Source organism: Emydura macquarii, unplaced genomic scaffold, assembly GCF_026122565.2.
Source record: "Emydura macquarii macquarii isolate MOO-44397 ecotype Brisbane River unplaced genomic scaffold, CSIRO-AGI_Emac_v2 contig_2473, whole genome shotgun sequence".
In the NCBI taxonomy this organism is placed as follows: domain Eukaryota; kingdom Metazoa; phylum Chordata; order Testudines; family Chelidae; genus Emydura; species Emydura macquarii.
Genome location: NW_027132610.1, coordinates 19,299,674 through 19,327,200, shown reverse-complemented (window position 1 = coordinate 19,327,200; position 27,527 = coordinate 19,299,674). Strand labels below are relative to the sequence as shown.

Genomic DNA, 27,527 nt, shown 5'->3' with positions numbered 1-27,527 from the left:
GCAAGAAGGAGATGCAGGGCCTACTTGCAAGAATGAAATATCGTAATGAAAAACTGCTTATTGAGAGAAAATGATGTGGATATGTCTGAAGAACAATGTGGATCAACTGGTTAGTAACTTAAATAATTCACTTTGCAATGCATCATTCTTTAAGACTCTCTCTATGCCTTTTAGTATAAGTGTGATTTAACAAGTAAATTCCCAAGCTATTTGCTATGTTGGATGTGGCTGGGGGGGAGGGAGGAGGAGGGAATCTGGGGGGGGGGGGTGTAGTTTAGCTTAGTGAATCTTTATGGCTTGTTTAATTGGTTAACTAGGTTTAGAATCTATCACCCAAGTATATGGTACAGAAAGCTGCAGTAAGAGAAATTTAGAGTTGCCAGTTGCCACTGGGTGTCATTTTCTTATTTTATATTACATAATACATGCCCCTTATTTTGGAACATCATGGCCACAGAACATAATGGTGATGCTATAAGTCTATTCCCTATTTTACTTCAGCGTAACTCAGCTTTCTCTAGGGAACCCCATCCTATACTTGTTTTCTCGAAAAACAGAAGTGCCAGTGAGTTCTATAGGGCTTATTCCAAAATTAAGTGCACTCTAAGCACAGTCAGTCTTAGCTTTCCTGGTAATTTGGAATCGGACCTGCATCCTTGCTGAAAAAAATGTAAATGATTAACTAAATAATAGAATGAGAAGAATTGAGAAGAATTCAAAATAATTTTTTAATTTTGTTTCAGGATCCCATTTAAGCATAAGACTGACTGTGACTGTCTCTCTGCAACAACTTCAGAGTCATCTGTTGGTACTTTTAGCAGCAGTGCTGCAACTAAACGTATTTCAGACAACAAAGTATTAGTAACAAGCAAAAGATTTCAATCATCCAGTAAAACCACCACCACGGATGGATTTGTAGTAAGGACCAGCAAATACCAACAAGACACCATAGATGAAAAGATTGCTCAGTTCATTTATGCCACAAATTCTCCTTTTCGCATTATTAACAATTAACAATTATTAACAACTTCATTGACATGGTTGAGTCCTTACGACCAGGCTACACTCCACCTGGTAGAGCAGACATTGGTGGAAGGTTGCTAGATACAGTGTATGAGAAGGAATTTTAACAGTGTGCAAGAAATACTGAGGGGAAATTTGCCAGTTTAAGCCTTGATGGGCGGAGCGATCTACACAATGATCCAGTAACATGTGCCTGTGTGACAACAGAAGATGGGGTTGCATATCTTTCAGAAACAATAGATACATCGGGAAATGCCCACACAACAGAATATTTAGAAGAAGTGACAGTGAAAGCTGTAATAAACTGTGAACAAAAATTCAACTGTCAATTGCAGACAATGCTGCAAACATGGCAAAGATGAGAAGATACTTAGAAGAAAAAACGGAAGGATGCTCCTTAACAACATATGGCTGCAGTGCCCATTTAATGCATCCTTTAGACAAAGGCTTAAGTACATCTTCTCCAGGGATAAAAGAAAATGTTGCTGAAGTCTGTAACAACCATTTTGCTTCAGCTTCACTGAAGAGAGCATGAGGATCCAAACTAATTCTCCCTAAAGATGTTTGATGAAATTCTGTGGTTGATTGTTTTGAACAATTTTATTAAGAACTGGCCTATTCTCATAAAACTTTATGAAGAAAACCATGATAAAATAGATGGAAGTATCTCATCCAAAGTATCTACCATTGGATTAAAGAGGCATGTAGAGAATATGCTCAGTATACTGAAGCCTATATCCATAGCCTTAAACAAACTTCAGAGAAATTGTTGCTGCACTGCTGATGCTGTCAAAATTTGGAAGGCACTTCAAGAGACATTGAAGAAAGAAATACCTTACCAGAAAAGTTAAACTGCAGGCAGTAAAGAAGAGAATAGATCAAGCACTAACTCCACCTCATTTTCTTGCGAACATTCTCAACCCCAGATATAAAGGTAGACACCTAACTTCTGAAGAAGATGCTGATGCCATGGGCATCTCAAAATCACTCATCAGTTATGCCAGTCATAATAAATTTCAGGGCTGGAGTGGAACCATTTAAACAGTACATGTTTAGTGATGTTTTGAAATAAGGTCCCTAACCAAAAACTCTTAAAGTCATGGGATAAGAGGGAAGGTCCTCTCATGGATCACTAACTGGTTAAAAGACAGGAAACAAAGAATAGGAATAAATGGTCAGTATTCACAATAGAGAATGGTAAATAGCAGGGTCCCCCAGGATCTGTACTAGGATCAGTGCTGCACAATATATTTATAAATGGTCTGGAAAAAGGAAAAAAACAGTGAGGGAGTAAAGTTTGCAGATGATACAAAATTACTCAAGGTTGTTAAATCCAATGCTGACTGTGAAGAGTTACAAAGGGATTTGCAAATCTGAGTTTACTGGACAACAAAATGGCTGATGAAGTTCAATGCTGATAAATGCAAAGTAATGTATAGTGGAAAACAATCACAACTATGCAGACAAAATGATGGGATCTAAATTACCTGTTACCACTCAAGAAAAAGTAGTAGTTTTCTGAAAATATCTGCTCAATGTGCATTGGCTGCCAAAAAAAGCTAACAATGTTAAGAACCATTAGGAAAGGGATAGATACGAAGACAGAAAATATTATACTGACACTACGTAAATCAATGGTATGCCCACATCTTGAATACAGCATGCAACTCTGGTCATCCCAACTCAGAAAAGATATTAAAATTGGAAAAGGTGCAGAGAAGGGAAACAAAAATTATGCATATGAAACAGTTTACATATACGGAGAGATTAAGAAGACAGACTGTTTAGCTTAGAAAAGAGATGACTAAGGACAGGATATAATAGTGGGCTACAACATCATCAATGGTGTGGAGAAACTTCAGGTAACACAAGAACCAGGTGCCACCCAATGAAATTAATAGGCAGCATGTTTAAAACAAAACATAAGGAAGTACTTCTTCACACAATGCACAGTTAACCTGTGGAACTCATTGCCAAGGGATGTTGTGAAGACCAGAAGTATAACTGGGTCTAAAAAGAATTAGATAACTTCATGGAGGATTGGTCCACCAGTGGCTATTAGCCAAGATGGCAAGATGGTCAGGGACACAATCCCATGCTCTGGGTGTTGCTAAATCTCCAACTGCCAGAAGCTGGAATTGGATGACAGGGGATGGGTTACTTGATATATTGCCCTGTTCTGTTCATATCCTCTGAATTATCTGGCACCAATCACTATCAGGAGACAGGATTCTGGGCTAAATAGACCATTGCTCTGACCCCGTATGGCCATTCTCATGTTCTTATAGAAGTAGGTATTAGAAGTTTGCAGACTTTTGGCTCCTGTGACTTTCTATTTTCTCAGGTTACAAAAATAGAAAACAATTTACAATACAAACAGATCAATATATCTTTTAGAGACCGGAAACCGATTACTCAACCTTTGAGCCTCATCTGGACATTATTTCTTACTGCAAAGAAGGCACCTGAATGGTAACTAGGAGGTGGAGACTCAATTCTGTTACTATTCTGTCAAACAGTAACACGTTCTGTGAATTTTGTTAAGTGAAAAACCCTGTTAATAACTTGGAAAAGTATGCAGTTAACTCTCCCTTAGCAGATACTTCCTACTATTCATGTTCAAGATGTGACCATTGAATAGTTATACCAAGACATTTCTTGTGGACCATAAAATTCCATCAGCAGTGAGTTCGGGGCAGGCTGTCATCCTTGATTATTACAGTCCTGTCAAGTTAAAAAAGCTGCCTTTTCATTTCATTTACCTTTACTTCTACCAGTGTCAGAGCTAAAACAACATTTATAAAAGCCAGTGAAGAATAAAAACAATTAAATTCATTCTCTTCCTAGATTCCATTCAAGGCAGCATAGCTGAAATCAGGACAACAAACAGAACGTATGTGCTCCAAAACCGTACCTGAAATAATGAGAATTTAAATGTGCAGCAAGGAACCAAACAGTACATAGCTTAAAGCAATAACCTGTCAATTCCACAGTAGTTACTGATGTATCTTCCGTAACTGGAGTGTTCTCCATGTCAGCATTTCTCTCTTCTGTCCAGTCATAAACAGACAACAATGTATTATATTATGAGGTTAGTGGAGAAAGCTTACCTCACCATTGTCTATTACAGCCATGGAGGAGGTCTGACCACAAGCAATACTGACCACCATTTTAGTCTGTAAACAATTTGAGACTTTGCGAGGAGTTGGCTGATTTGCTGTAGATCCAGATCCAACCTGACCACAGTTGTTATAGCCCCAGGCATATACCTATCCATGGAAAGAGATATATATCTTAATAGTTTAGAGTTAAAATGTTTAGCTTTGCTACTAAGATTTTCTGAAGAAATAGGACTTGCCCAACCCCAACTAAATCCAAATCACTGACTTGTTTTAATTTAGAAACATCATGAGTTAGATCTGGTACTGTATGTATAGACATGGCACTTTTTCCAATTACTTATTCCAAACCAGGAGCATCCAAATTGTGTCAAAAATAAGGGAGACATATTTCCATTGTAAAAGATAAAGGTAGCAGTAGGACACACACAACATGGTGGGCTGAATTTGAACATGCCTCTTCCAATACTTTGCAAAACAGTTAAGCATAATGGGGAATGCAGGCAAGGATTCTTTTCCAGCTTTACAGAAGTCCCCCTCTTCTCACTTTTCTTAGCTGTCTCTTGTTTCAGGTGGCTAAGGGGCTAAAGGGCACTTGGGGTTCCCTTATTCCCCCCGACCTGCCATGGGAGTTTGTGAATGAAGAAGTTTTAGTTGAGCATACAAGTTTTAGCAGCAATGATACTTGATACAAATTGCATTAATGGGAAGCATTGGTTTTGGTGGTAGTTTTGTACAAGAATTTTTGTTGCTATTGAAAATGGCTAAATTTGAGAAAGATGGTGGCTGTGTTCATAAAATCCTAAAAGATCTTGAACTATATGCTCCTTCAGGAGACTTTCCACCCCCCTCTAAAGTTTCTAATACGTATTATTTCTTAGTGAGCTATCTAGTCCATCCCCAGAGGCAAAAGTAGGAATATTTCCTACAGTTTACTGTCCAGTGTTTTGTCCTGCTTTAAATTTGCCCTCATGGAAAGGATGTTACCAGACATGCTGCTGATTGCAACCGCAAGACCAAGGCTGTCTTTGCATAAATTCTGCATATCCTTTGGTGCTAACTGACCTCTATTTTGATATCTATGGATAGAAGATAAATGGAGAAAAGCTTCAAGAGAAAGCACCAGTCACACATATTATAACATTACCACAGTGTGGGGAAAAGGGGAAAAAACCCCACGAGGTTTTTTGTCCTTAACTATATTACATCCTTTGTTTTTATTAACTATTCTACTTCATCTAAAACTAACATCTACTGAATGTATGGAGGGTTTTTTGATGTAGCAGAGGGGCTGGGGAGGTGCATATTTCAAGGTATTAAATGTATCCTTCATATAACTAACATCCTCTATGTGTTAAGCTATAATGAATACATTTTCAAGAAGACAATTTACCAGTTTTATCTTTCAGAATTATAATGGAAGAGTGAGCCTCTAAATTTAAGGTTCCTCGAGGTTAAATTTGGAGTGAATTTAAGCATTTTCCCCCCCTCCTTTTCGCAACTCAACACAGGCATGTGAAATTTAAGCCTTGTTTTCTTGTTACATAAGACAGCCACCTATGATTACAACTTCTGCTCTTTAAACCATAGAATGAACTAGCTGCCTCTTTTCATCTGTTAAACTATTCTCCCAATTTAGCAATTGCCAATGATCTTGTTTGCCCTTCACCTACCTTTCTTTATCTGCCCTAGAGCTCATCACTTTTAATGCCACTAGAGCAGCATCATGTGACACTTCAAAGTCCTTCTGAAATTCCAGCAATTCAAATCAGGTACTTTTGCAGCCAATTCTTTCAGTAAATACTCTTACATATAATGTTCCCTTACGTTAAGCATAATCAAGATTATATTTCTTGTAACGATAAAGCCTCAGTCAAACACTAGGAGAATGCAGTATAATGTAGGTCAGACTAAATGTCTAAAATGCAAAGGTTATCAGTGTAGTTAAGTACAATTTAAATATACATTATATTAAAAAATATGCATTTCAGGTCTCATTCTTAGCACTTGTAGAACACTCTTCTTTCTATTTCTGATCTTCTCTTGTTTGGACCATATCACTGCTGCCTAACCTACTGCACTACACTTCCAAATTTCATATCCTATGCCAGGCAAAGAAGTGAAAATCTCAAGATATTTTCTAAGTACTAGCTCCCCTGAAAAGCAGCACATATCACTGAAAAACTAGCTTCTGTATTGGCCTTCCCTCCCCCTCATTATAGGCACTGATATGCTACTGTGTGTTATAATGGCAGTAGTATGATTTCATATTAGAACAAGACATGGAGGTGCTCAGAAACTATGGTTCTGGAGGCCCAGTACCTAGACAGAATTATGCTGATTTTGAATTCCCCATCTAAACCATTTTAAGCTGATTTTAGAATCAAACAATTCAGATGAAGTCTTAAAACAGCATTAGATCGGGCTGATTCCTCACAGTCTAAAAATACCGTTTTTACACTCATTAAAAAGGAAACATTGACTAGTCAGTAGTACATATAAAGATATGTGATTTACACTTTCCAGTTAACCAGACATGGATAAATCAAGCCTACATCCACTCATTTCTAGAGGCAACATACATAGTATAAACATAAATAGTATAAAGCAGACATTTGATATAAACCAACTATGCCCATCCCCTTTCAATATGTTTGAAAGTGGATAGAGCATAAAACTGCCACAACAATTAATAATGTAGCAATCAAATGCATTATTAAAGAGAACCAAACATTAAGGATACCATGGACTGACCCAATCCACCCAAAGCACACATATTAAGTGCTATGACAGCACACACAGATGGCAGCCTTAAATTTGTACCTTTTGAAAGATTCTATCATTTCTGATAGAATTCTCTATTATATAGAGAGGGAATACCACTGAAAAAGAAAGTCTTTCAAAACTATATAGCTTCAAATCACTTTAGGGAAAAAGGATTCAAATTGGCCTGGAGATACGAACTATCCCTCTCACCCCTAGAGAGGTGGTGCTTTGGGTTTGAGGCACATTGGTAGAACAGCATGGATAAGATTACTTTGTGCCTCTGCTGTGGAGAGAAAGGACTTCAGTCTCTAAAGCTCTCAATCTGGTTTCTTTCTGGAATTTCAAGTTTATTGAAAAATTTGAAAAAGAAAATGCATAACTTACGTCGCCATCAGATGATAGGGCCATAGAATGATGGGAGCCACAAGCTACTTCAATCACCTTCTTAATTAGCAAGTTGGTACCGACTTGAATAGGAGTAATGCCCTGATTGGTTGTTCCGTTCCCAAGCTGGCTGTATCCATTATGTCCCCAAGCATAAACTTCACCATCTGCACAACATATGCATGTTTTTGATACCACCACCACCAATTCCAAACTAATTAATTAGAATAATTAAGTAGTGAGACTAGTGTAGGAATTGTGCTAATTTATTCCTTGTACAGTATTTAGCCTTCCTTCTTCAGTCTAACTATGCATGAATACACCATAATATGAACCCTAGGTTATTTGAAAGACAAATGGTGGCACATGAACATAATGGAAGGCATTTCAAAAGACCAGTTAAAACTGTTTCACTAACCTTATTGCAGAATGAAAATGCTTCCCCCCACACTATAATTGGCAGTAAATATAACTATTTAAAATTTATGTCAACTGTCTGATCAGAAAATACAGACAAAAGCTATTTTCCCCAATCCAAACCACCTATTTGTATGAATTTTGCTATTCTATAAGGGAAGCCATATAGGAAGCAACTTTGAGTAGACATTTCCTGAACTTCATTTAGATTCTTTCCCTTCCTTGGACACAGCATTCTTCACAGTTGAGAGTTTACCAAGCAACTCTCCACTCGTCCTCTGGCTTTCCACCTTCCCTTGACATCTGTTGTTAACATATTCTATCTTGCCTTTTATTAACTCAAGGCAAAGGCTTTGTCCAGTGAGTCCATATTAACTAATTTTTATTTTAATTTTTAATACCCCCTTTTTAGAAAAAACTAAGCAAGGTATGTCACTTCATTCATAATCCATCATTAAATAAAGGAACATCGCAAACAATTTAGAGAAAAGAGTGAACAATCTGTCGTTTTATTCATGATATTGCAGAAGCTTAAAGCCACATGCTATAAGCACATAATCCATGCTTATGACAAATCCAACTGAAAACAAATATTTAAAAACAAAGAAAAATTTAATGTTAGGGGTTGGAGTCATTGAGTCCAGACTCTTTTTTATCAGCACTGCCTCGCTAGTCAGCCAATGAACTTTATAGCTTCATGCTGGAGTCTGGTTTCCAATTTTATGTTCAAAAGTAAAATAGATTCATTCTCTTGCCACTGTTTACTACCTCCCAGTGTTGAGAAATAACCTTCCTTCTTCCCTCTGTAAAAGTTGGGTGTTTAGAAGGCCACTGAACTAAAATATACTATTTGAGTCCAATGGCCACTAGATTTGGAAAATTGTATCTGTTCATAAAGTTCTGATAATTAATGTGCATACCTCCTCCTTCCCAGAGGGAAGGCCAAGCATGTCACCAACATGGTATGCTTTGGGCCAGTTCCTCAGCTAGTGTAAAGTGACTTTAATAGCGCTATGATCCCGTTGAGGGAGATGGCCTTTGAACTTTGTTGGTGCAAGATCAGAATTCCCAGAAGAGCAACCAACCCCCACAGACTGGCCAAGTAGCAATCTACCAACATAGCTCCAGTTTTATTCTTGGTTAACCCTGACAGACTATGTAACTGATTATTTCACATACTAAATGTTTTCTACCTTCAGTGCTAAGTATAACATGTGGTCCACTTCCATAACTGAGACTGTTTATCTTCTTTCCACATAAGGCTTCTAATTTCTTAGGTACTATTGTGCTCTGATTATCTCCAGTCCCCAAACAATTACTACAATTTAGTCCAAACACAAACACCTGGAAAAAAAGAATAATTTGCATTTTAAATTATGTAGATTCATATTTATGGAGAAAGAGAGATGGGGTGAAATCTGGCCCCAGTGAAGTCAATGACAGTTTTGCCATCAACTTCAACGGGGCAAGGATTTCATCCATGGAACTTTGCTGGTGGTTCAAAGGGTTCTAAGAACTAGTTCTAGATTCAAAATTTAGATTTTAGTTTAATACTAACAGAATAAGGTTTACAACCCCTACTGAAATTATAGGTCTTTAGAATACAAAACAAACACTTGATTAAACTTTTAGTGTGGCAGTTCAAAAGTACTCTTTGAAGTCAGGCAGCCAAATATTTCCTCCTTTTGGAAATATTTAGGGCAATGCATTACTACTTCTCCTTCCATAAAAACACAGTGACAATTTTATTCTGATTAAGAAAAAAGTTATTTAAGTTTAAAGGATACCTCTAAATGGGGTATATCCGGGTCTGAAGATTAGTTTTTATTATAGCTGCTCTACCCAATAGTTATACAAGGTTAATCAATTCTTCTAACATTTCTCATAATAATTGCCCAGTTATGTTTTAAATGTGTGCTAGTGTAAGAGAGCTAAGACATGAAACTGACCAGTTTAATTCCATTTCCAAGTGAAATGTAAAGAGACTCAGGTTATGTAGTCAAGTTTTTATTTTTTCATCTTTACTAATCTAGGACATTAATAATAATGAAAAATAATTTTTGTTAAGTGTGTTTTGTTGTGAGTCCTCTTACTCTCTTCCTGGTGTTGTTTCCATGCAAGATTTCAAATGTTTACAATGCTTTCCATCACTTTAATTCACAGACTGGGACACAGTTTCATGCATAGTGCCTTTTTTATGCTGCTTATTTACAGGCATTCAAAAGGGTTAGAATTATATCCACAAGTAGATCAGGTATTTCATTTTCTTATGGACTTACCTCATCATTATGGTTTATGTATATAGCTTCATTGGCCGATGTGCCAAATACACATGCTTTCCGAATAGATGCTATTTCTTGAGGAGAAAGCAAGGTAAATATTGGCCACTTTCCCACATCCACCATGACTATGTTGGGTTTCATATAATTCCTATAAGTAATTTGACATTACTGCTGTAATAAAAAAGAACACTGTTACAGGTTTATTTTTTGTTTTCAAACAAAAAAGTCACAAGATATTCTTCTTTAGAGGAGAAAAAAACATTTAAAACTACAGAGACATCAGAGTGTCTGATGGATGAATATTCTATTCCTATATAAAATGTGTAATCATACAACATACCAAGGGTGAACAGTCCTAGACAGGATATTAGAGAAATGTAATTTAAAAATGAGTATCTGCTGGGCTACTTTGAATTAATAACTACAGATAAAGATACTGTTCTACCTGAAAAACCCATTTGTTGATAAATATGCAACCTAGTAAATGTTGCCTTTCAGTAGCAGATTTGAGCTACATTTTAGATCTTATGGTCTTTTGCATTAGATGCTGTTTCAAGAGAACTATATTCCAAGCCTATATTCCACTTAGATATTCTACTTTAAGATCTGCTAGTCTTTATTTGTCTCCTACAACTAGTGTGCAATTCCAGTTTAATTCTGGATAGTGTGAAATCCTAATATTTGTAAGTAGTATATGCCAGTTTGTTAGGGTTTTTTGTTAAAATATTGGGGATAATGTGGGGGCAGGGGATGATTTTTGTCCACAAGGAAAGTTTTAAATGTTTTTGAGCATATGAGAATTACAGCACAAAGCCACAATCTGTTTGCTTCAGACTACTTAATGAAAAATGTTGGAGAATTTTGTGCAGAGCAACTAGTCATTGGGAAACACTTTGGATTGCATTAGAGCATTGGAAGATGAACAAAAGATGCATGTATTATCAAATCTGCCAGAGACACAATATTATTGTGTAAAATTTTCAAATTCCTGCCACCCTCACCTCCTCTAGTTTCCACATGGAGACTGCATGGACCCAAAAAGGAGATAAAAAGACTCAAATAAAGAAACAAGTATGCAAGATTTTTTTAGGTTGATGAAACCCTCAAAACAAAAGAAAAGTCATATTAGCACCGATGCTCCAAGAAGATTCTGTTAGTACTTATCCACATTTTGTATTTATGTGATATACTAGTAATTCCTGGGCATAGATCTATGATCTCAGCAGAGCATTCCATAAAATGACAGCAGTATGGTACATATGGGTCATGTGTAACCCAGGAACCGCTTAGTGCCAACTGGAAAGGGGCACAGAGGGGTGGCTAGATGTTACAGGGACTTCCTGAATCTGGCATACACATGCTAGTTCACCAACAAATGTCATGTGAGGTCTGAAATAAAAGCTGGTGTCACATTGGTCATCAAAATCATCATGAAACGCATGTATGGATGTTATGGAGTTACATATATACAGTGAAAATTATATTAAGATGGTTGTCTAGGGACTAGTCACCAGCAAAGTTGAAATACAGATTCGATCAAAAAGAAAAATTTATTTAGCTGTCTGTTTACATGTACATTAAGTACTGTATAGTTCACAAAGGGCCTCTTCTCACCAGTCTAAACTGAATGCTAATGAAGGATTGTGAAAAATTCAAAAGACAAAAGTAACAGGAAGAAGAAAGCAGCAGGAGAGAGGGGAGATGATCCTATTCTGAAGTGCACATCAAAGGTCTGCTCTAGTAATTTGGGGGACAAAGAGGACACCTTCACTTTGGAAGCAAATCGACGGTGAGTTTGCTTCATGAAAGAAGGGTCTGAATCACATGTGGCTGAAAATGCTGAATAGAACTTTGGGTGAGATCAGGCTCAAGCAAGACGTTAACCTGTTATTTAAAGTTTGGTTCCTAGAAAATGTGTTATGATTGTTTTATATGTAACTATTTGTTTCCAATATTCTTACTCAACATCACTTGAATCTCAGTTCTTCGATAATAAACATAGATGTATCTATAGTGAAAAATACTAAGTGTTTAACGAAGCTGTGTTCTAAGGTATAAATTAATAAACTGGTGTTTACTGTTCCTTTGGGAATAGCAGGCCTGGTAATCATAAGAGTGTTCGATGGATAATAGGCTGGGCACTACAGGGAATGCCAAGAAGACACAGGGGTTGATATATGCCTATCACTACCCTGTACAGAAAAAGCGAAGCTTGAAGAGGTCTGGAAGGTAGTGACTACATTTTCAGAGACTGGTGATTGCAAGGAGCTGACCTACAGAAGGCAGAGACAAGACTTCCTCACTCTGAGCAATGGTGGTGAGGTGCCTCATGACCCTGGGTACCACTGGGGAGCATCACATAGATATTATGTTAATAGTATTATTCTATTACATCTAAAAAAAGATGTTAAAAGAAAGTTAAAGTTGCAAAGTCAAGCACTCAGTTAAGAAGTACAGCCTATACCCTATCCCCCTCAGTTCCTTATTCCTCCTCTTCTTCCTCCTCCCATTTTCTGGATCCTACAAACCACCCCCCCCACCCCCCCATTTTCTCCTCATTCCCCCTGATTTTTCATCCCTCTGAATTCAAGACAGGCTTTTTCCTCCCCCTCCTCTTCCATGCTTCCTAGGCACCAGAAGTAGGCATAATGAAAGCAGGGAAGAGAATCTCTCTGTCCTGGGCCTGATACCATAGTGTTTCAGCAACAGCAAAGAAGCAACTGCAAGAAAAGTCCTGTTCAGTCCCTGCAGCATGCTTAGAGCAGAAAGAATCTTCAGAAAAACAGCTTTCAAACTGTCACAAGTCTGAATTTGTGCTGAGTTTTTTCAAAAATGTATAATTTGGCCAAGTTTTGGTGATTTTCTACACAGTAAATGAAGATTAGTTACTTGTAACCATAGATCTTGGAGACTGACTCTGTATATTCTAACTCTTGGCATGCGTCAACTGGTGCAGTTTAGCTAGTTGAACTTCTGGTAGCAGTGACGGCTACAGAGCTCAAATGGCCTTCCCTCAGCATTCTAGCAAATTCTGAGGGCATGGTGCCATTTGCTGCCTCCATTTGTTCCACCCCTACTACAGAATGCAATGACCACGTTAACTGGGCTCCACAGAAGAGGGGAAAAGTGAGCAGGGAGTGTGAACATGTAGAGTCCATCTCAAAGAACTACAGTTACAAGTAACCTCCATTTCTTTCTTCAAGTGTCCTCTGCATATTCCCACTCTTGGGATTCTTTGGCAAGAGGTACATAAAAGATGGATGAAGGAACACAGAGTCCTAATTAAACAACAACTGAAGAATCACTTTGCCAAGCTGTGAATCAGATCTGGCTGCCAAATCTAAGGTACAGTGTTTAGTGAAAGCATGAACTGAACTCCATGTGGCTCCTTTGGGGGAACATGTCTATCACATGTACAGATTCAGCAACTGCCCTAGTAAAATGAACTCTAAGAACTGCAGGAGGAGAGAGTGAAGAACTTTTATAGCTCTCCTCTATATACTGTCTGACTCAAGTAGACAGAGAATGGACAGACACAGCTTGACCCTTAACCAATATATGATACAAACAACTTTAGTCCTGTTCAGATAAGAAAGCATTCTGTGTGTTTAAAGAATGTAATCTAGATTTGTCCTTATGTGCATGTGATTTGAATAACGGTAAATTTATACACTGATTTACATCAAAGTCTGAAGTTTCTTTAGGAAGGAATTTGAGGTGAGGTCTACAAACTCCCTATAGCATTTTTATAAGGATGAAGTAGAGTTAGCCATCAGCAGATGTAGTTCACAGAGTCTAGCAGACGTAATTGCTATTATGAAAACTCTCTTTATGGAAAGATGAAATAAGAAACAGCTTATGAGAAGTACAAATATAGGAGTCATAAGGAGTGTTAAAATTAAGTTTAAATCCCATTGAGGGACTGGATTTCATACTGTTGATGAAAGTTTAGTAAACCTTTAAAAAATGTAATAAAAATGTATGAAAAATAAATTTATTGTTAATATGTATATGGAAAGCTGCTAAATGGCTCTTAGTGGAAAAAATAAATCATGTATTAAAGTGTAATAAATATTCTAAAATATGCTGAATAGGAACTGAGAATGGGTCAATACCCTTATAAGAACCCCACATAAAATCTTTTTAACTTCAAATCACATTTTCTAGTGGACTGTTTTCTGTCATTAATTAGAACATATTGCACCTCCATAGAAAACACTTTTCTAAATCTGTCAAAGTCTTATCAATCAAGACATTTCATATAATGATTTGGGATAAATATGAAAGACTTTTCCTCCCTGCTGGGATAGGAAGCCTACTGTCATCAGAAGCATCTTGTATTTGCCCTTGGATAGAAGGAATAAATCTATACCACTGCTGACTTAGCCATGCAGGAGCAACTAGAATCACGCTGGCCAAATCCTGTCTTATTTTCTTTACTACCTTTAATATCAGAGGAAGTGAGGGGAGGCATCACACCCCATCCCCAGTCGAGGAGGAATGCATCCGTCATTGACTGAGTATCTGATCCCACTCTTGAACAAAGACGGAGACATTTGGTATTCAATCAGGTGACAAACAGGTCTGTGTCCCAGAAGCCTCAAAGATTGAAAATGTCTCAAATTATCAAGAGTCTTTTAAAGACCATTTGTGCATCTGTGAGGAATCTGGGCTCAGATGGTCCAAAATCTCATTGTGATTCCCCTGGTACCTACAAGGCAATTGGATAAATATGGTGTAGGATACACCAAGTGCTAAACTTTCATCACCTTGTACAGCTAAGATGACTGAGCTCCTCCCTGTTTAAGTAATACATTGCTGATATATTGTCTGTGGCCACTTGAATCACTGAATTCTGCACCTGTAGGAGGAAGGATTTGAGAGCCAGACAAAAAGCTTTCAGTTCTAACACATTTAGGTGTAAAAAAGGATTTATGATGGTTCCAAAGACATTGAATAAAAAGACTGTTGAGATGTGCTCTCCAATCCTTTCTGAAAGTATCTGATTATAGGTATTATGGTGAGAGGAAAAGAGCTGAATAAAATTCTTCCTGAGAATATTCTCTGGTTTCAGCCACCACTTTAGAGATTTTTATTCTGAATGGTGTCTGTACTGAGTCTGAAGTACAGAAACCCAGTGTTGAAGTAGCCTCATTCTGAATCTGACATATGGTGTCACATGCATTGTTGGAAGCCATGAGGCCCAGTAAAGTGAAAAAGCATTTTTTGAGAGAGTTCTTGAAGTAGTCCCTGGATAATGGGATGTGGTTTCATAAATCTCTCTTCTGGATGGAAAGCCCTCCCTTCTCTGGAACTAAGAATAGCACCAACAAAAGGGATCTTTTGAGACTGAGATGGGGGGGACTTTTCATTAATTCGAAGACCCCGAGTTTTGATTAGGAAACAAGTGACATGAATGACTGCTCTCAATTCCTCTTTGGAAGGAAGCTTTAGCAGCCAATCATCTAAGTGTGAGAAGACAAATTCCTTGCTTCAGGTACGCTGTTACTAGAGACAGCCATTTGGTGAAAGCTCTGGGTTCAGTGGAGAGGCTGAATAGTGAAACCCTGTACCGGAAATGATTCTGACCAAGGTTGATACAATGACACAGGCTTACAAAATATCGAAGTACACACCTTTGAGACTGAAAAAAGGGAACCAATCTAGGAGTAGAAAGGGAGGGAATAATCAATGCTAGGGCTAATATTCTGAATTGAAACTTTCTAATGTCTGTTTAAAGTTCCAAGATCCATGAAAGACTTGGGGGGAGGGGGAGGAGTACAGTCTCTGGAGATCTATCCCACTCAATGTCCCACTGTAGTCTCTTGTCAGGAGGAAAGTGAGAGGTAATCAGATCTGGCGAGTATTGCTAATCCATCTGAGTTTGAGTCATAGAATAGTAGCAACCTGGCTATTTTGTAGAAGAACCAGGTTCTGACGATCTCTTTTTAATCTGTTTCTTTAGAATGATCCAGAGCTTTCATGTACTTAGATCTTGGATCCTTATTGTAACTCAATATGTATGAAGGACCTCCTGAGGTTTGCTTCAGTTAGGCCTCTCCTTTCCTTAGATAGGCTGGAAACCAGCATTTCAGTTTTAGAGCTTTGGATTCCTTAGGCGGAACCAGCTCAGATGGAGACCGTAGCTGTTTTGGAGTTGGATTGGAAGATTTAGCAACAGAAAGTTTAGTCAATTTGGAACTGAACCTCGATGCCAAGGCCAAAGCCTTCCTGATCCAGAAAGGCTAAAATAGTGAATTATGCTGAGATAATTCATGTGTCCCATCCTTGTTTTCAGGTCCTTCAGAAGTATCTGATCCCAGAAGCTTGTCCAACAAGGTTTCTTGTAACAGAAGAGCCTGAAGTCGTCCCTCTATATGGGCCTGAGCCCAAATAGCACATGAGTGAGAATGCCTTTCTCCTAGGCATTTCAGATACTGAACACACATACTAGATGCTGCAAAGACAGCCAGGCATGACAAACACCCTTTAAAACCATATTTCTTGATCTTCAAATCTGCCATGGTATAGGATAAGTAACTTACTTTAAGCTAAAACTTAGTCTAAACCTATTTCCAAAACTAGCCTACCCTAAAACATTAACTACAAACTAACCTAAGAATAGAATTTTATATCTATTTTATATCTATGGATCCCTGCAATCTGCAGCGGTCCCTGTCCATTGACTGTTGCAGCTGGAAGGAAATGAGGCTGCAACCAGCACCATGCTCCCTCTTATTGTTACACCCTCAGAATGTGTTAGAACACTATGGGTTGAGGAGGGGTGCATGAGCATTCTAACACATACTTCAACCAGAACACTGCTCTGTCCCAAGCTGCACGAGTCAACGTATCTCAAGAGTGCAAATATGCACAGGATACTTGGAAAAAAAAAAAAAAAGGCACCTCCCTAACATCACACAATCTCACTGCCAAATTTTGTGTGTCTACTCCAAAGCACAGAAGTGCTAGAGCTTCTCAAGGAAATGGTTGTAAGCATTTTTTCCCAATATTAGGGAAATGTATATTGTTTGTTTGTTCAACTCATGCTTGAAAATGGATTAACTGCTTTAGCTGAAACTTTTCAAAAATTCAATGAACAGTTAAAGTTTGCAAGAATTACAAGCAACTGAAAATAGGTTCTTATAATGGCAAGTGTCAGGTAACCTTAACTACAGGCATTGCTATCAGCTTACGTTTCCCCCCCAAAAAAAATGTAAATCAGGTTGCATAACTGTATTCTGTTAAATGCAATATTGTTGATTATAGTCCATCATAAAAGTTTCACAACGGTGCAGCTCTCACTTAATTATCAACTAGAACTCTGATCCAGGAAGTCACTAAGAGAGTGAACTACTGTACCTATATGGAGCCTCAATGAAGTCAATGGAGAACTATATGGACACAGGGTCTGCCCATGCAGAACAAACACATCAAGTACTGACTCCAATTCAGGAAGATTATTCCTAATAAGGAGCCAGAATGACGGTTGACGTTACTCAGAATTAAACTTGTGTGGTTAATAAATGGGGAATACACTTGTCTCTGGACCATGAAGAATGACAAGTTAAATGTTCAAAACACAAAACAATGAAGTACTATATAAGGGCTAAAAATTACTTTCACATGAGATTCACACGATAAGCCAAATCATGTAAATTATTTGGACTGGCTGCTTATGACACTAGCACATGGTCAAGCACAAAAATACTAGTTTGAAAAGTTTATTCTGGATGTTGCAAAATCTCACAATTTTAGGTGTTTTTCTTGAAGCCTCACATTCTGTAGTGAAGCTATTACATGAAAGTCTCAACTTTTTAAAATGAAAGTTTTAGACCTTATGGCGATGCAGAAAAGCCTGAAAAATCAAACCCAAGACTAAACGCCTGGAAAACAAAGAACCCTTTTCTAAATGTCATGATTGATCGAGGCCTGATGTGATATTTGAATGCTCAGAGTCAGCAATACTACTTTGCTTCATTCTGTGTTTACAGTTATCTTAGGCAAATTGTTCTTGCCAGAGTTAGTTTACCACAAAACCTTCAAGAATCCTAAAGATTTGGAAAGGAAAGATTACATTAATTTAAATGTAAGCCTTTACCAAGGCTGAAGAACAGGCCCACACCTAAGAGCCTGCTTTGTGTAAAATCACAGAGGACCTCTTGTAGGCTCAAAATGGAAGAATGAATGAAAAGGAGGTGCATATAAATAGTTCAATAGTTAAGAATACAAGTGTCATCTACCACCCTGGCCAGACAGTTTACAGAATATTTTAAAAACATAAGGCAAAGACCCACCCTGCCACTGAAGCTGTGTGTGACACTGGGCTTGTCACTACAAATCTGTGTGCCTTTGCTTCCCCTTTGTCTACTTAGCTTGAGACAGTCCTCAGCTCAAAAAGTTTATGCTACCTTGTTACAGTCTCTAGCACAATGTGACCCCAATCTTAGTTTGGACCTCTAGATGCTATTGCAATACAAATGAAGACTTTCATGGTAGTGTCTGAATATTGGTAGGATTACTCTCCATTGCAGTCTGCAGTGAAAATATTTCACATTTTTTTTAAACACGCTGTTAACTTAGATTGTTAAAACTCTGATGCAGCTATTGTGGTTTACATTTCTTTTAATTTCTACGTCCAATAAAAAGCACTTATTCAATATGCTTATTAAAGTGCATCACTGCCAAAATATTAGAAAGTCTACAAAAAGTGAGGAAGCAAGGAATCACTAAGGAGAGGCACTCCAGTGAACAAAAAGCCATATTTATGATACAGAATTTTACCAACAGGTTCCCCATTGATGCTACTCAGTTCAGCTGTAGGAACTAGATTGGCACTGGAGCTAAGGATGTCAGAAGCTACCTTACCTATAAGGAGGGCTGTCATCAATACAGCTGAACCAGTGGAATTGTTTTGGTGGAATTCTTTAATGCAGACAAGACCCAAATAAGCAGTCATCCTTCGTAAACTGTGACCCTAAGGCTCAAACTGAAGCTTCAGAGCAATGCACATAAAAAGTTTCAATATTCATTTACTGTAAATATTGTGGTGTATTTTAAAGTAAAAAGCTGTGAAACCATTACAACCCACCCCATAATCTTTGACAAGATATAATGATTTTATAGCCTTTAAATAACAAGTATGCGTGTACATGTTTTAAAGGGACAACTTCAACATTAGGTAAAAAGAAAAAAGCGACTAATTTTGCGACCACCACCTAAAATTATAAGAAAATTATTTCTGTGTTTATTTCCTTTGTTTACTTTGTGCATTTGATAGTACTTTCAGTACAGTAAGTGCCTCCTTTTGTGTTCCCAGATGTTCACAAAAACAGGAACAAATATTTATTTGTTTTCCTAACTTTTTACACAAAGGCAGAAGTTGGCAGACTACTCAGGAACAAATTTAGTACCTGAAGCTATTTTTCATTCATTTTTTAAAGTTGACGATAGCAAAGATTTTCAAATATAGTAGCCTAAAGTTAGGCTCCTAAATCCATACCTACCTCATTTTCAAGAGTGCTGAGCATCCAAGAGTGGCTGCTAGATACTCAGCAATCTTGAAAATAACATAAGTGCCTATGTATGGATTTAGGGGCCTAACTTTAGGCTACTATATTTGAAAACTCTGGTCTAGATTTCCAGTTTATTGTCTCCATATAGTTACTACTTATTCCACAAAAACTTGTTTGCAAAGTTGTTTAAAAAATAAACTCCAGAAGGACCTACACATTATTGTAATTTATACAGCTAAACAATGAGCTTGCATTTAAACCCTCAATCAGTAACAATTCTCTGCGGGAAACTAGTTAGTTGCTAAAATTTAAACACTCAGAATGGTTTGTCAACTTTGACAAATCTTAAAGCTAGACTGCATACACAGCACCAAGCCTATGACCACATCATTTCTTATAAACCATCACCTTTATTCTGAACACCATCTACTTTGATTTATACTGAATTCCTCTAACTTTACAGTCCAACATCCTGTTTACTCTATGTGAGTATTCAAAGGATAAAGTATCTTAGACCTCTGAGATTGCAGAGGATATGCTTCTTTAGTTGGGAGCAACTACACATAGCAACTCCTGCTAGATACAAAATGGCAACAAGACAAATACACATAGGACTTTTACACTATAAGTGCTTTAGGAATGATGGACAAAATTAATTCAGCAACTAACTTTTGGGAGAGGAATGTGGTCAACTGATTAGCTCAGGAAGATTTTAAGTCAGGACTGCTGGGTTCTCCAGTGTAATGCAGGAGGTCAGACTATTTGATCATAACAGACCCTTCTAGGCTTAATTTATTAGGATTTCCCCTTAAATGCATAAATTTGGCAAATCACATACATTCTGTGGACAAGCCATTCGGAAAACTTTGATTTTTGTTAAAAACTTTCTTCAGTGGATGAGTTACTACTTTTAAATGTATTTGAGTTACAAGGCTCACAGCAATGAATATAATTTCAACCCAGAATGTGTTGCTTTCAGAGAAATGGTGGTCTATTAGAGTACATCTAACAGCAAAAAAAAAACAATGGCAGCAAGTCAACTGTCTCAAGAGCTAAAAATAGCAGTGTAGATGTTCAGGCTCGGGCTGGGTTCTGAAACCCATTGGGGAAGGGACAGTGAGGGTCTCAGAGCTCAGGCTCCAGCCCAAGCCTGAACAACTACACTGCTATTTTTAGCCCTGTAGCACAAGCTCCAGTCAACTGAGCTGGGTGCAGAGACTTGCTATCACAGGTCTTTTTCAGCAGTGTAGACATACACTTAGAAGTCCTAGGAATTCATGGCTGACCTGTGAGTTTACTTTGCACATTTGCAGACTAACTGCCCACATGATTTAAGAGCTAGAATGTGCATGAGAATCTATTTGGCACACAGTAGGAAAAATTCAGGAAGTGAAAGCTATAGGAATACACAGAAGCTTGAGCAATACAAGACCTGTAAACTACTCAAAGATTCAAAGGGCTATGGAAAAGAGGTTACAAACTGATTTGACATGGAATGAAATTAAAGCTACATCTGCCTACCTATTATTTTCAAGAGTAGAAAGTTTCTTAGCTATTGCTGTATAAAAAGTTGATCTCTTGATGAGAACCTATCTGGGATCAGTGAAACTTCAGATTCACCTTGCATTTCCAGGATTGATTGTCCATTGTTTTGTCAGTACATCTCTTAACAGCCTTTATATTCTAAGGCTACTTCTTATATTATAAGTGTTACAGCAGCACGGCTGCAACTACAAGAGAAAGGGTTTTTCAGTCGATATAATTAATCCATCTTTCTGAGAGGCAGGAGCTAGTTGAACAGAAGAATTCTTCTGTTGAGCTAGCTGCAGCTACACTGGAGGTTAGGCTGAACTAACTATGGCACTCAGGGTGTGAAATTTTTCTTCTAAGTTTTAAATGTAGACTAAGCCTTAGTCTATCTTCTTGTTCCTATACTTAATATTTTTACAACTGACCATTTTATTTACCATCAAAGGTTACCACCTTTAAAATATTTTGATCATATAGAACAACTATGTTGTTTTTTATTAACTGTACTACTTCTAACACTAACTACAAATTTGGAAGTCTCATTTTAAAAACCCTTATTTTAGAGTGAAACTTATTAACATCGATATTTCTTTTCTGGCTGCTGTAGCAAATGACTGAAGACACCAGTGTGATTAATATGAACTTTCAGGAGAACTAAGAACTCATTGGCTTTTGAGATAGGCAATTATGGTTAATAACACGTTTTACTATATGTTGGAACAGAGTCAGGTATCCCACTTGAGCATATCAAGCAAGAAAGATATCACATGTTTCTGATTCGCTTTTCTCTCTTGATCTTCAGGTTAGTTTTCTATTCCACATTTTATAATCTGATTTTAGCCACTAATCTGATATGGGACCATGTTTCAAATGTGGGTTTTTTTAAATCTAGCTGTACTAGAGTCACTGCATTTCTGATCCTAAATGGTAGTATCTTATGGGAGTTAAGGTAGTCCTGCTTTGAGCAGGGGGTTGGACTAGATGACCTCCTGAGGTCTCTTGTAACCCTAATCGTCTATGATCTTACAAAAACTCCAGCCGGTTATTCAAGCATGAATTCCCTCTACCTGAAGCCATGCTGGCTACTCTAAAGGTATGATTTTCCAAGGGTTACCACTATACTACTTAAAATAGTTTCAAGAACTCTTTTCCCCCCCTCACAAATGAGTCTTTTGCCTATAATTTTCAAGTTTATCTCTTGACCATTTGCGGTAACGAAATTATGTTTACCAATTCACAATCCTCAAATCTCTCTGAAATAATGACCATTAAGATTCACAGATGTCCTAGTTAACAACTTCCTGTCTGCTAGGTGATATTTAGAGAATGGGAGTATTCTTTATTATGGTGGGTTTCCAGCCCCCTCTTCAACTGCAGTGGTTAGCTATTGCCAGTAGATGGTGCAATTTGCTGCAGTATTTTGTTATAAATTGGCATTTTTTTAAATTAATGTTGGGGCTCTTTGTTTTTGATTAAGTCTAAATTAAACACTTCCTTTAAAGCTCATTATTTCACATTCTGACCCACTGTTTTGTCAGCTTTAACTGCATCCAGCTGTTTTAGAATCTATTCTGTTAGTTGTACAAGTTCCTGTATTCAGGGAAAATTAATTCCCAACCTGATCATTGGTCCATTCTTTTCCTCTCTAAAGATAGAATAAAACATCCATACAGGGGAATAAAAGCTTGTTTTGGAAAGATGTTAGCTTACAGTTCACAACACTGAACATTGCTTTGATAAGATGTAACAAATGTCCCACATATTTTCTGAAAACTGACAGTAGGTGAAGCAAACCTTCCAGGAATTAGACAATTTACAATATATTATTTTTGTCCCACCCTTCACCATGTTCTAAATATAACCTGAGATTCCCATGCAAGGCTCTCTGTCAAAATCATTTCTTTTTGCAGGAACAACCCAGAAGAAAATACACAGCTATGAAAGTGTAGGGATGAATGTTCATCTTTCAGAATCTATCCATACTATGACAAACTGTGGAACAGGATATTACCCTATTTAGTTATCTTTTCCGGGTCCACACTCATGAGAAAGGTAGAGGCCTCAGCTCATTGTGCTAAACACTGTACAAACATTTCACTAGGAGGGTGGTGAAGCACTAGAATGGGTTACCTATGGAGGTGGTGGAATCTCCATCTTTAGAGGTTTTTTAAGATGAGGTTTGACAAAGCCCTGGCTGGGATGATTTAGCTGAGGTTAGTCCTGCTTTGAGCCGGGGGTTGGACTAGATGACCTCCTGGGGTCCCTTCCAACTCTAATCTTCTATGATTCTATAACAGACGGTTATGACCACTGTATGAAAAGTAATAGTTTCTAATAGACCACTGGACTAGATGACCTGGAAAAAATTAGATATCCAAATTTGTAGAGTTTGAACAAGTAAAACAGAAAGCAACACAAACAAACTTTGAAAAACAAAAGAATTCCAAAAACCTCAATTAGATCACTGCTCATGAATTCACCTCCTAATTAGTTTGCTTTTCATAACAACATTTCACAAGCTGATTGTCACCGAGGTGGAGAAGGATCATTTGGGCATTTAGGATTCCCTCTCTCTCCACTTAAAGTCAATAAAGGAAATATTTACAAAATGCGTTAAACTGATTTTTAAATGATTCCTAACATTTATTTATCTGGATTATAAAACAAACTATGCTTAAAAAGGACACAATCAACTTAAACACACTTCTGTATGAAAACGGTGTGCTATCATTACAAGTAACACGCAAGAGAACTAAAACTGAACAAGTTTGGAGAAAAATATTTATAGTATTAAAACTCATTTACTTTAAGCATTTGCTACTGTATTGTTGTGTATAGCCATTTCCAATGTTACCCTTAGACAGACTCTAAACCTGCAACAGTTCCATACAAAGCCCTGCATCTGCAGACAAAAATTTGCAGGATCAGAATTTTAATCAGTTTCCTCTATTTGTATAGGTCTTTCATAAATTAACAGGGGAGAGAAATATCTTAAAAAACCAGAACAAAACAAAACCAGGAAAATCTGGTTGTAAAACCAAAAGAGTTGGCAGGAGGACTCAACAGCAAGTGCAGTAACTGAAACTCTTAACCAATTTTTAAAAAGAATAAAGCTTCAGAGTACTGTTTTAAGGGATACACCAACAAAAGTGTGAAAATTCAAGCTTAAAGAGTGTCAGTCTCATCTTTGACATTTCTTACTTTTGCAATTTCACTATAGCAACTTAAAACAAAAAAACAAACAGCAATAAGATCACAAATCCTGCCATTAGGTTCTGAATCACTGATATTTTTAAAGCACGCAATTTCTCCTACAGCAATAATTTATACTCCTTCCAAGTGTACATGTTTGGTCTAAAGCTCTTTTCTTTTGTGTCCCTAAACAGCCCTTACCATAAAGGCAGTTACTATCATACAATCCTATGTTTAAATCCCTGCATGTCACTGTTTTATTTTTGGATATCCTCCATTGACCAGTTTGGGGAAGGAAGAGTTTGTTAATTTTACAGTGTTTAAACAGTCCTAATTATTTGCCTTGAGTGACTGCAAGAAAGATACAAATAGGCAAGCAATAAAGATAGATTAAAAATGTGATCGTTAGTTCTTAGGTTATTATCTATAAACAGATGTAAAAATGTTTGGCATTCATCATAACAGTTTTAACTATGCAATGTACTTAAGTATTATGACAAATGCCAAACACTTTTACAGTATTATGGCAACAATGAGGATTTTTGTTTAACTGAATCATTTTCATCACTTGCTGAAGCAGCCCAATTATCCTAAATAGCTTCTAAGATAGTATCTGTTTAATTTGGCTAAACACAGAGAAAGTTATTTTAAACTTATTATAGGAAAATGCTCTTAGTTTTCAGAGTTGCTCAGACATCTCAAATGTTAGTCCCTTCTATGGATTTTTTCCAAGGTCAATGATGGATTTGGTTCTCAAAATATACAGGTGTTTGTTTATGGTTACCAATAGCTTAGAAGGGTGCAGTATCCCCACTTCTATGTTTTTTTCTTTCGAAAGCTTTTGCATGTAACATCACAGGAGAGACAAGACTCTTTTTATATTTTAATTCCTTAAGATCCTTTCATGTACAACAAAAGCTACATTGATACAGATAATGTTACATGCTCTTCAATATTATGATTCTTTAAAAGTAGGATCCCAAAAACCATTTTATGAAAAAAAAAATAAATAAATCTGTTCCTTAGGTTTACATGAGAAAGCATCTGAAAATGTTAAATACCCAGCTGAGTGGAAGTTTTACAACTCTGTTATGACTACAAAAGACAGAAGGTGGTGGTCAACAACCTCTGCATCAGAGATATCACTTGAAGAGAAAGCATTATTACAAAAATGTCCAAAGTATCCATTTCTCAAGAAACTAGATCTTTATTTCCATGGAATAGGGAAGACAGCAAGCCCCACTATTAGCAAAGAACTGAACAAAAAAAATTAGCTAGCAGACACTGCGATGATGGATTTAAAATTGTAATCGTTGGTTGGGAAAATTAATAATTTAGACTGGTGGGAGAACTACTGTGAAGGAAACTTCCAGGATAAATGAAAAATTCAAGAAGAGGTTGGAGCATGTTACCAACTTACGTACCAGCACCATAGAAACCCAACACTTATTTTAAAAGCATCTTTGTTCATAGGATTAGAATAAGAGGCTTGTATAACAGGAACAAGGAAACAACCTTCCAGGACTTTTGTAACCTTACACCCTTGGGGAAAATGTTATACACCTATATACTGCCTAATACAGTGCAGAGTCTGTACAGTAAATACAATTGTTTCTTTGCACATCTTATATGACAGCAGCCATCTAAATTATGACATTTCATTTATTTTTATCTTTACTACTCGAATTTGGAAAGAATATAACTATCATAACAAAACAACATGGCTGTTAGAGTCAAGTACATTTCTGTGAATAGTTACCAGCCTTATTCTCTTCAGTACTGAATGAAACATCTACTCCTTTCAGAAAACATTCCTCTAGTGCAGTGGTTTTCAACCTGTGGTCCGTGGATCCCTGGGGGTCCTCACACTATGTCTAAGGGGCATAGGAGGCAAGTTATATGGGTTTGTGGTGCCCGTGCTCCACCAACATTGAGGATGGTGGGCCCAGCTCCACCAATATTCCTGTGGTGCTGGAAGGTCGGCCGTGGAGCTTCCAGTGGAGCTCGGCAGTGGAGATGCAGAGCACAGCGGCCCCCAGTGCAATGCAGGCCAGCCGTTCTGCCTCCCCCCACCAACATGCTCAGCAGCTGGCCAGGAGCTGCTCTGGCACCAGCCCCGAGCAATGTGCAATGCCGTGGCAGCCCCTTCCCCCTACCCCTCTTCCACATGACACGGGCCCAGTTCCCTGGCCAGGACACATTACGGGCACCACCAAAATTTGTACAAACCTGGCACCCATCCTAAGGGGTCTGTGAAAAGTTGTCATTATCATACAACAGTGCTTTTCAACCTGCGGTCCACAAATCACTGAGGGTTCACAGACTATGTCTAAAATTTCCAAAGGGGTCCGCACCTTCATTCAAAATTTTTTAAGGGTCCGCAAATGTAAAAAGCTTGAAAACCACTGTTCTAGTGTGTTCTCACTCATTAAGTATTTCCTGATCTTTCCTTCATGTAAGTACCAGAGAATTACTCTGGCTTCTGCCAGAAGCTAGCTTACTAGTGCTCTGCAGTGCCATCCAGCTAATGCTTATGACTTTGTAAGCCAAGAGTATTGCAGTCATAGCACATTCAGTCCTTAAGAGTGAAGAAGTCCTTTATGTCATTCAATAATAGAATCCTTTATGTCATCCATCTATAGATTAGTGTTAGTGAGTACTGAAGAAATCTGTAGAGTTCTCTGAAGAAAGATGGGTACAAGTACCGAGATCCTGGATATAGAGAAAGCTAAAGTGGGAGAAGGGAGAGAAGAAGGGTAATACTTAAAGTTCAATGAGGGAAGCGGAGGACACCCCAGAAAAAACCTAGAGATTTGATAAGACTCACATTCCAGCAAAGTGGAAGGAATTAAAACAAACATTACATCTCTAAGAACATTCAGTCTTACAGTGCAATGAAAAGGTAAAGGCTATCACTTCATCTTTAACTCACTCCTGTTACATCTAAGGCCGTACAATTCTCTATTTATGGGGCAGATCTCAGAACAAATCATGACCTGACATACCATATGCTAAAATGGCTACATAATACACAGTACCCTAGGCAAAGTGTCAGTCTCAATTTGAATTTCACTGAGTTCAGGGTTTAACTCAATGACATCATAAGCAAGAACTTGGGTTCATATAGTTTGTGACAGTCTCTGGTGAAGAGTCATGGGCATGAACAGATGCTTGTTCACCTGTGAGCTTAAGCACAAAGATATTGTGGCCTGTTTTTCTTTCCCTCTTTTTCTAAGTTTGACTTGAACATCCAAGGCACAGCAAAAATAAGTTCAGATCTCAAGCAAGCGAACACCCTC

At 37.6% G+C, this 27,527-nt stretch overlaps 1 protein-coding gene across 6 annotated transcripts in view; it reads right to left on the bottom strand.

Moving 5' to 3' along the window:
- Window positions 1–27,527, bottom strand: part of RCBTB1 (RCC1 and BTB domain containing protein 1) — a 51,322-nt gene that overhangs the window by 22,828 nt on the left and 967 nt on the right. For 2 of the 6 annotated variants that reach the window (XR_010922615.1, XR_010922616.1), the window contains exons 1-4: window positions 9,989–10,831; window positions 8,903–9,053; window positions 7,293–7,459; window positions 4,134–4,292 (exon numbers count right to left, since the gene is read on the bottom strand). Coding sequence is in view for 4 of the 6 variants with exons in the window: in XM_067563092.1 (XP_067419193.1) it covers window positions 4,134–4,292; window positions 7,293–7,459; window positions 8,903–9,053; window positions 9,989–10,132 (621 nt within the window). In the remaining 2 variants the exon portion in view is untranslated. Of the gene's footprint in view, window positions 1–4,133; window positions 4,293–7,292; window positions 7,460–8,902; window positions 9,054–9,988; window positions 10,832–27,527 lie in introns of those variants that run through there. The other 4 variants (XM_067563092.1, XM_067563090.1, XM_067563091.1 and 1 more) reach the window with 3 other exon arrangements.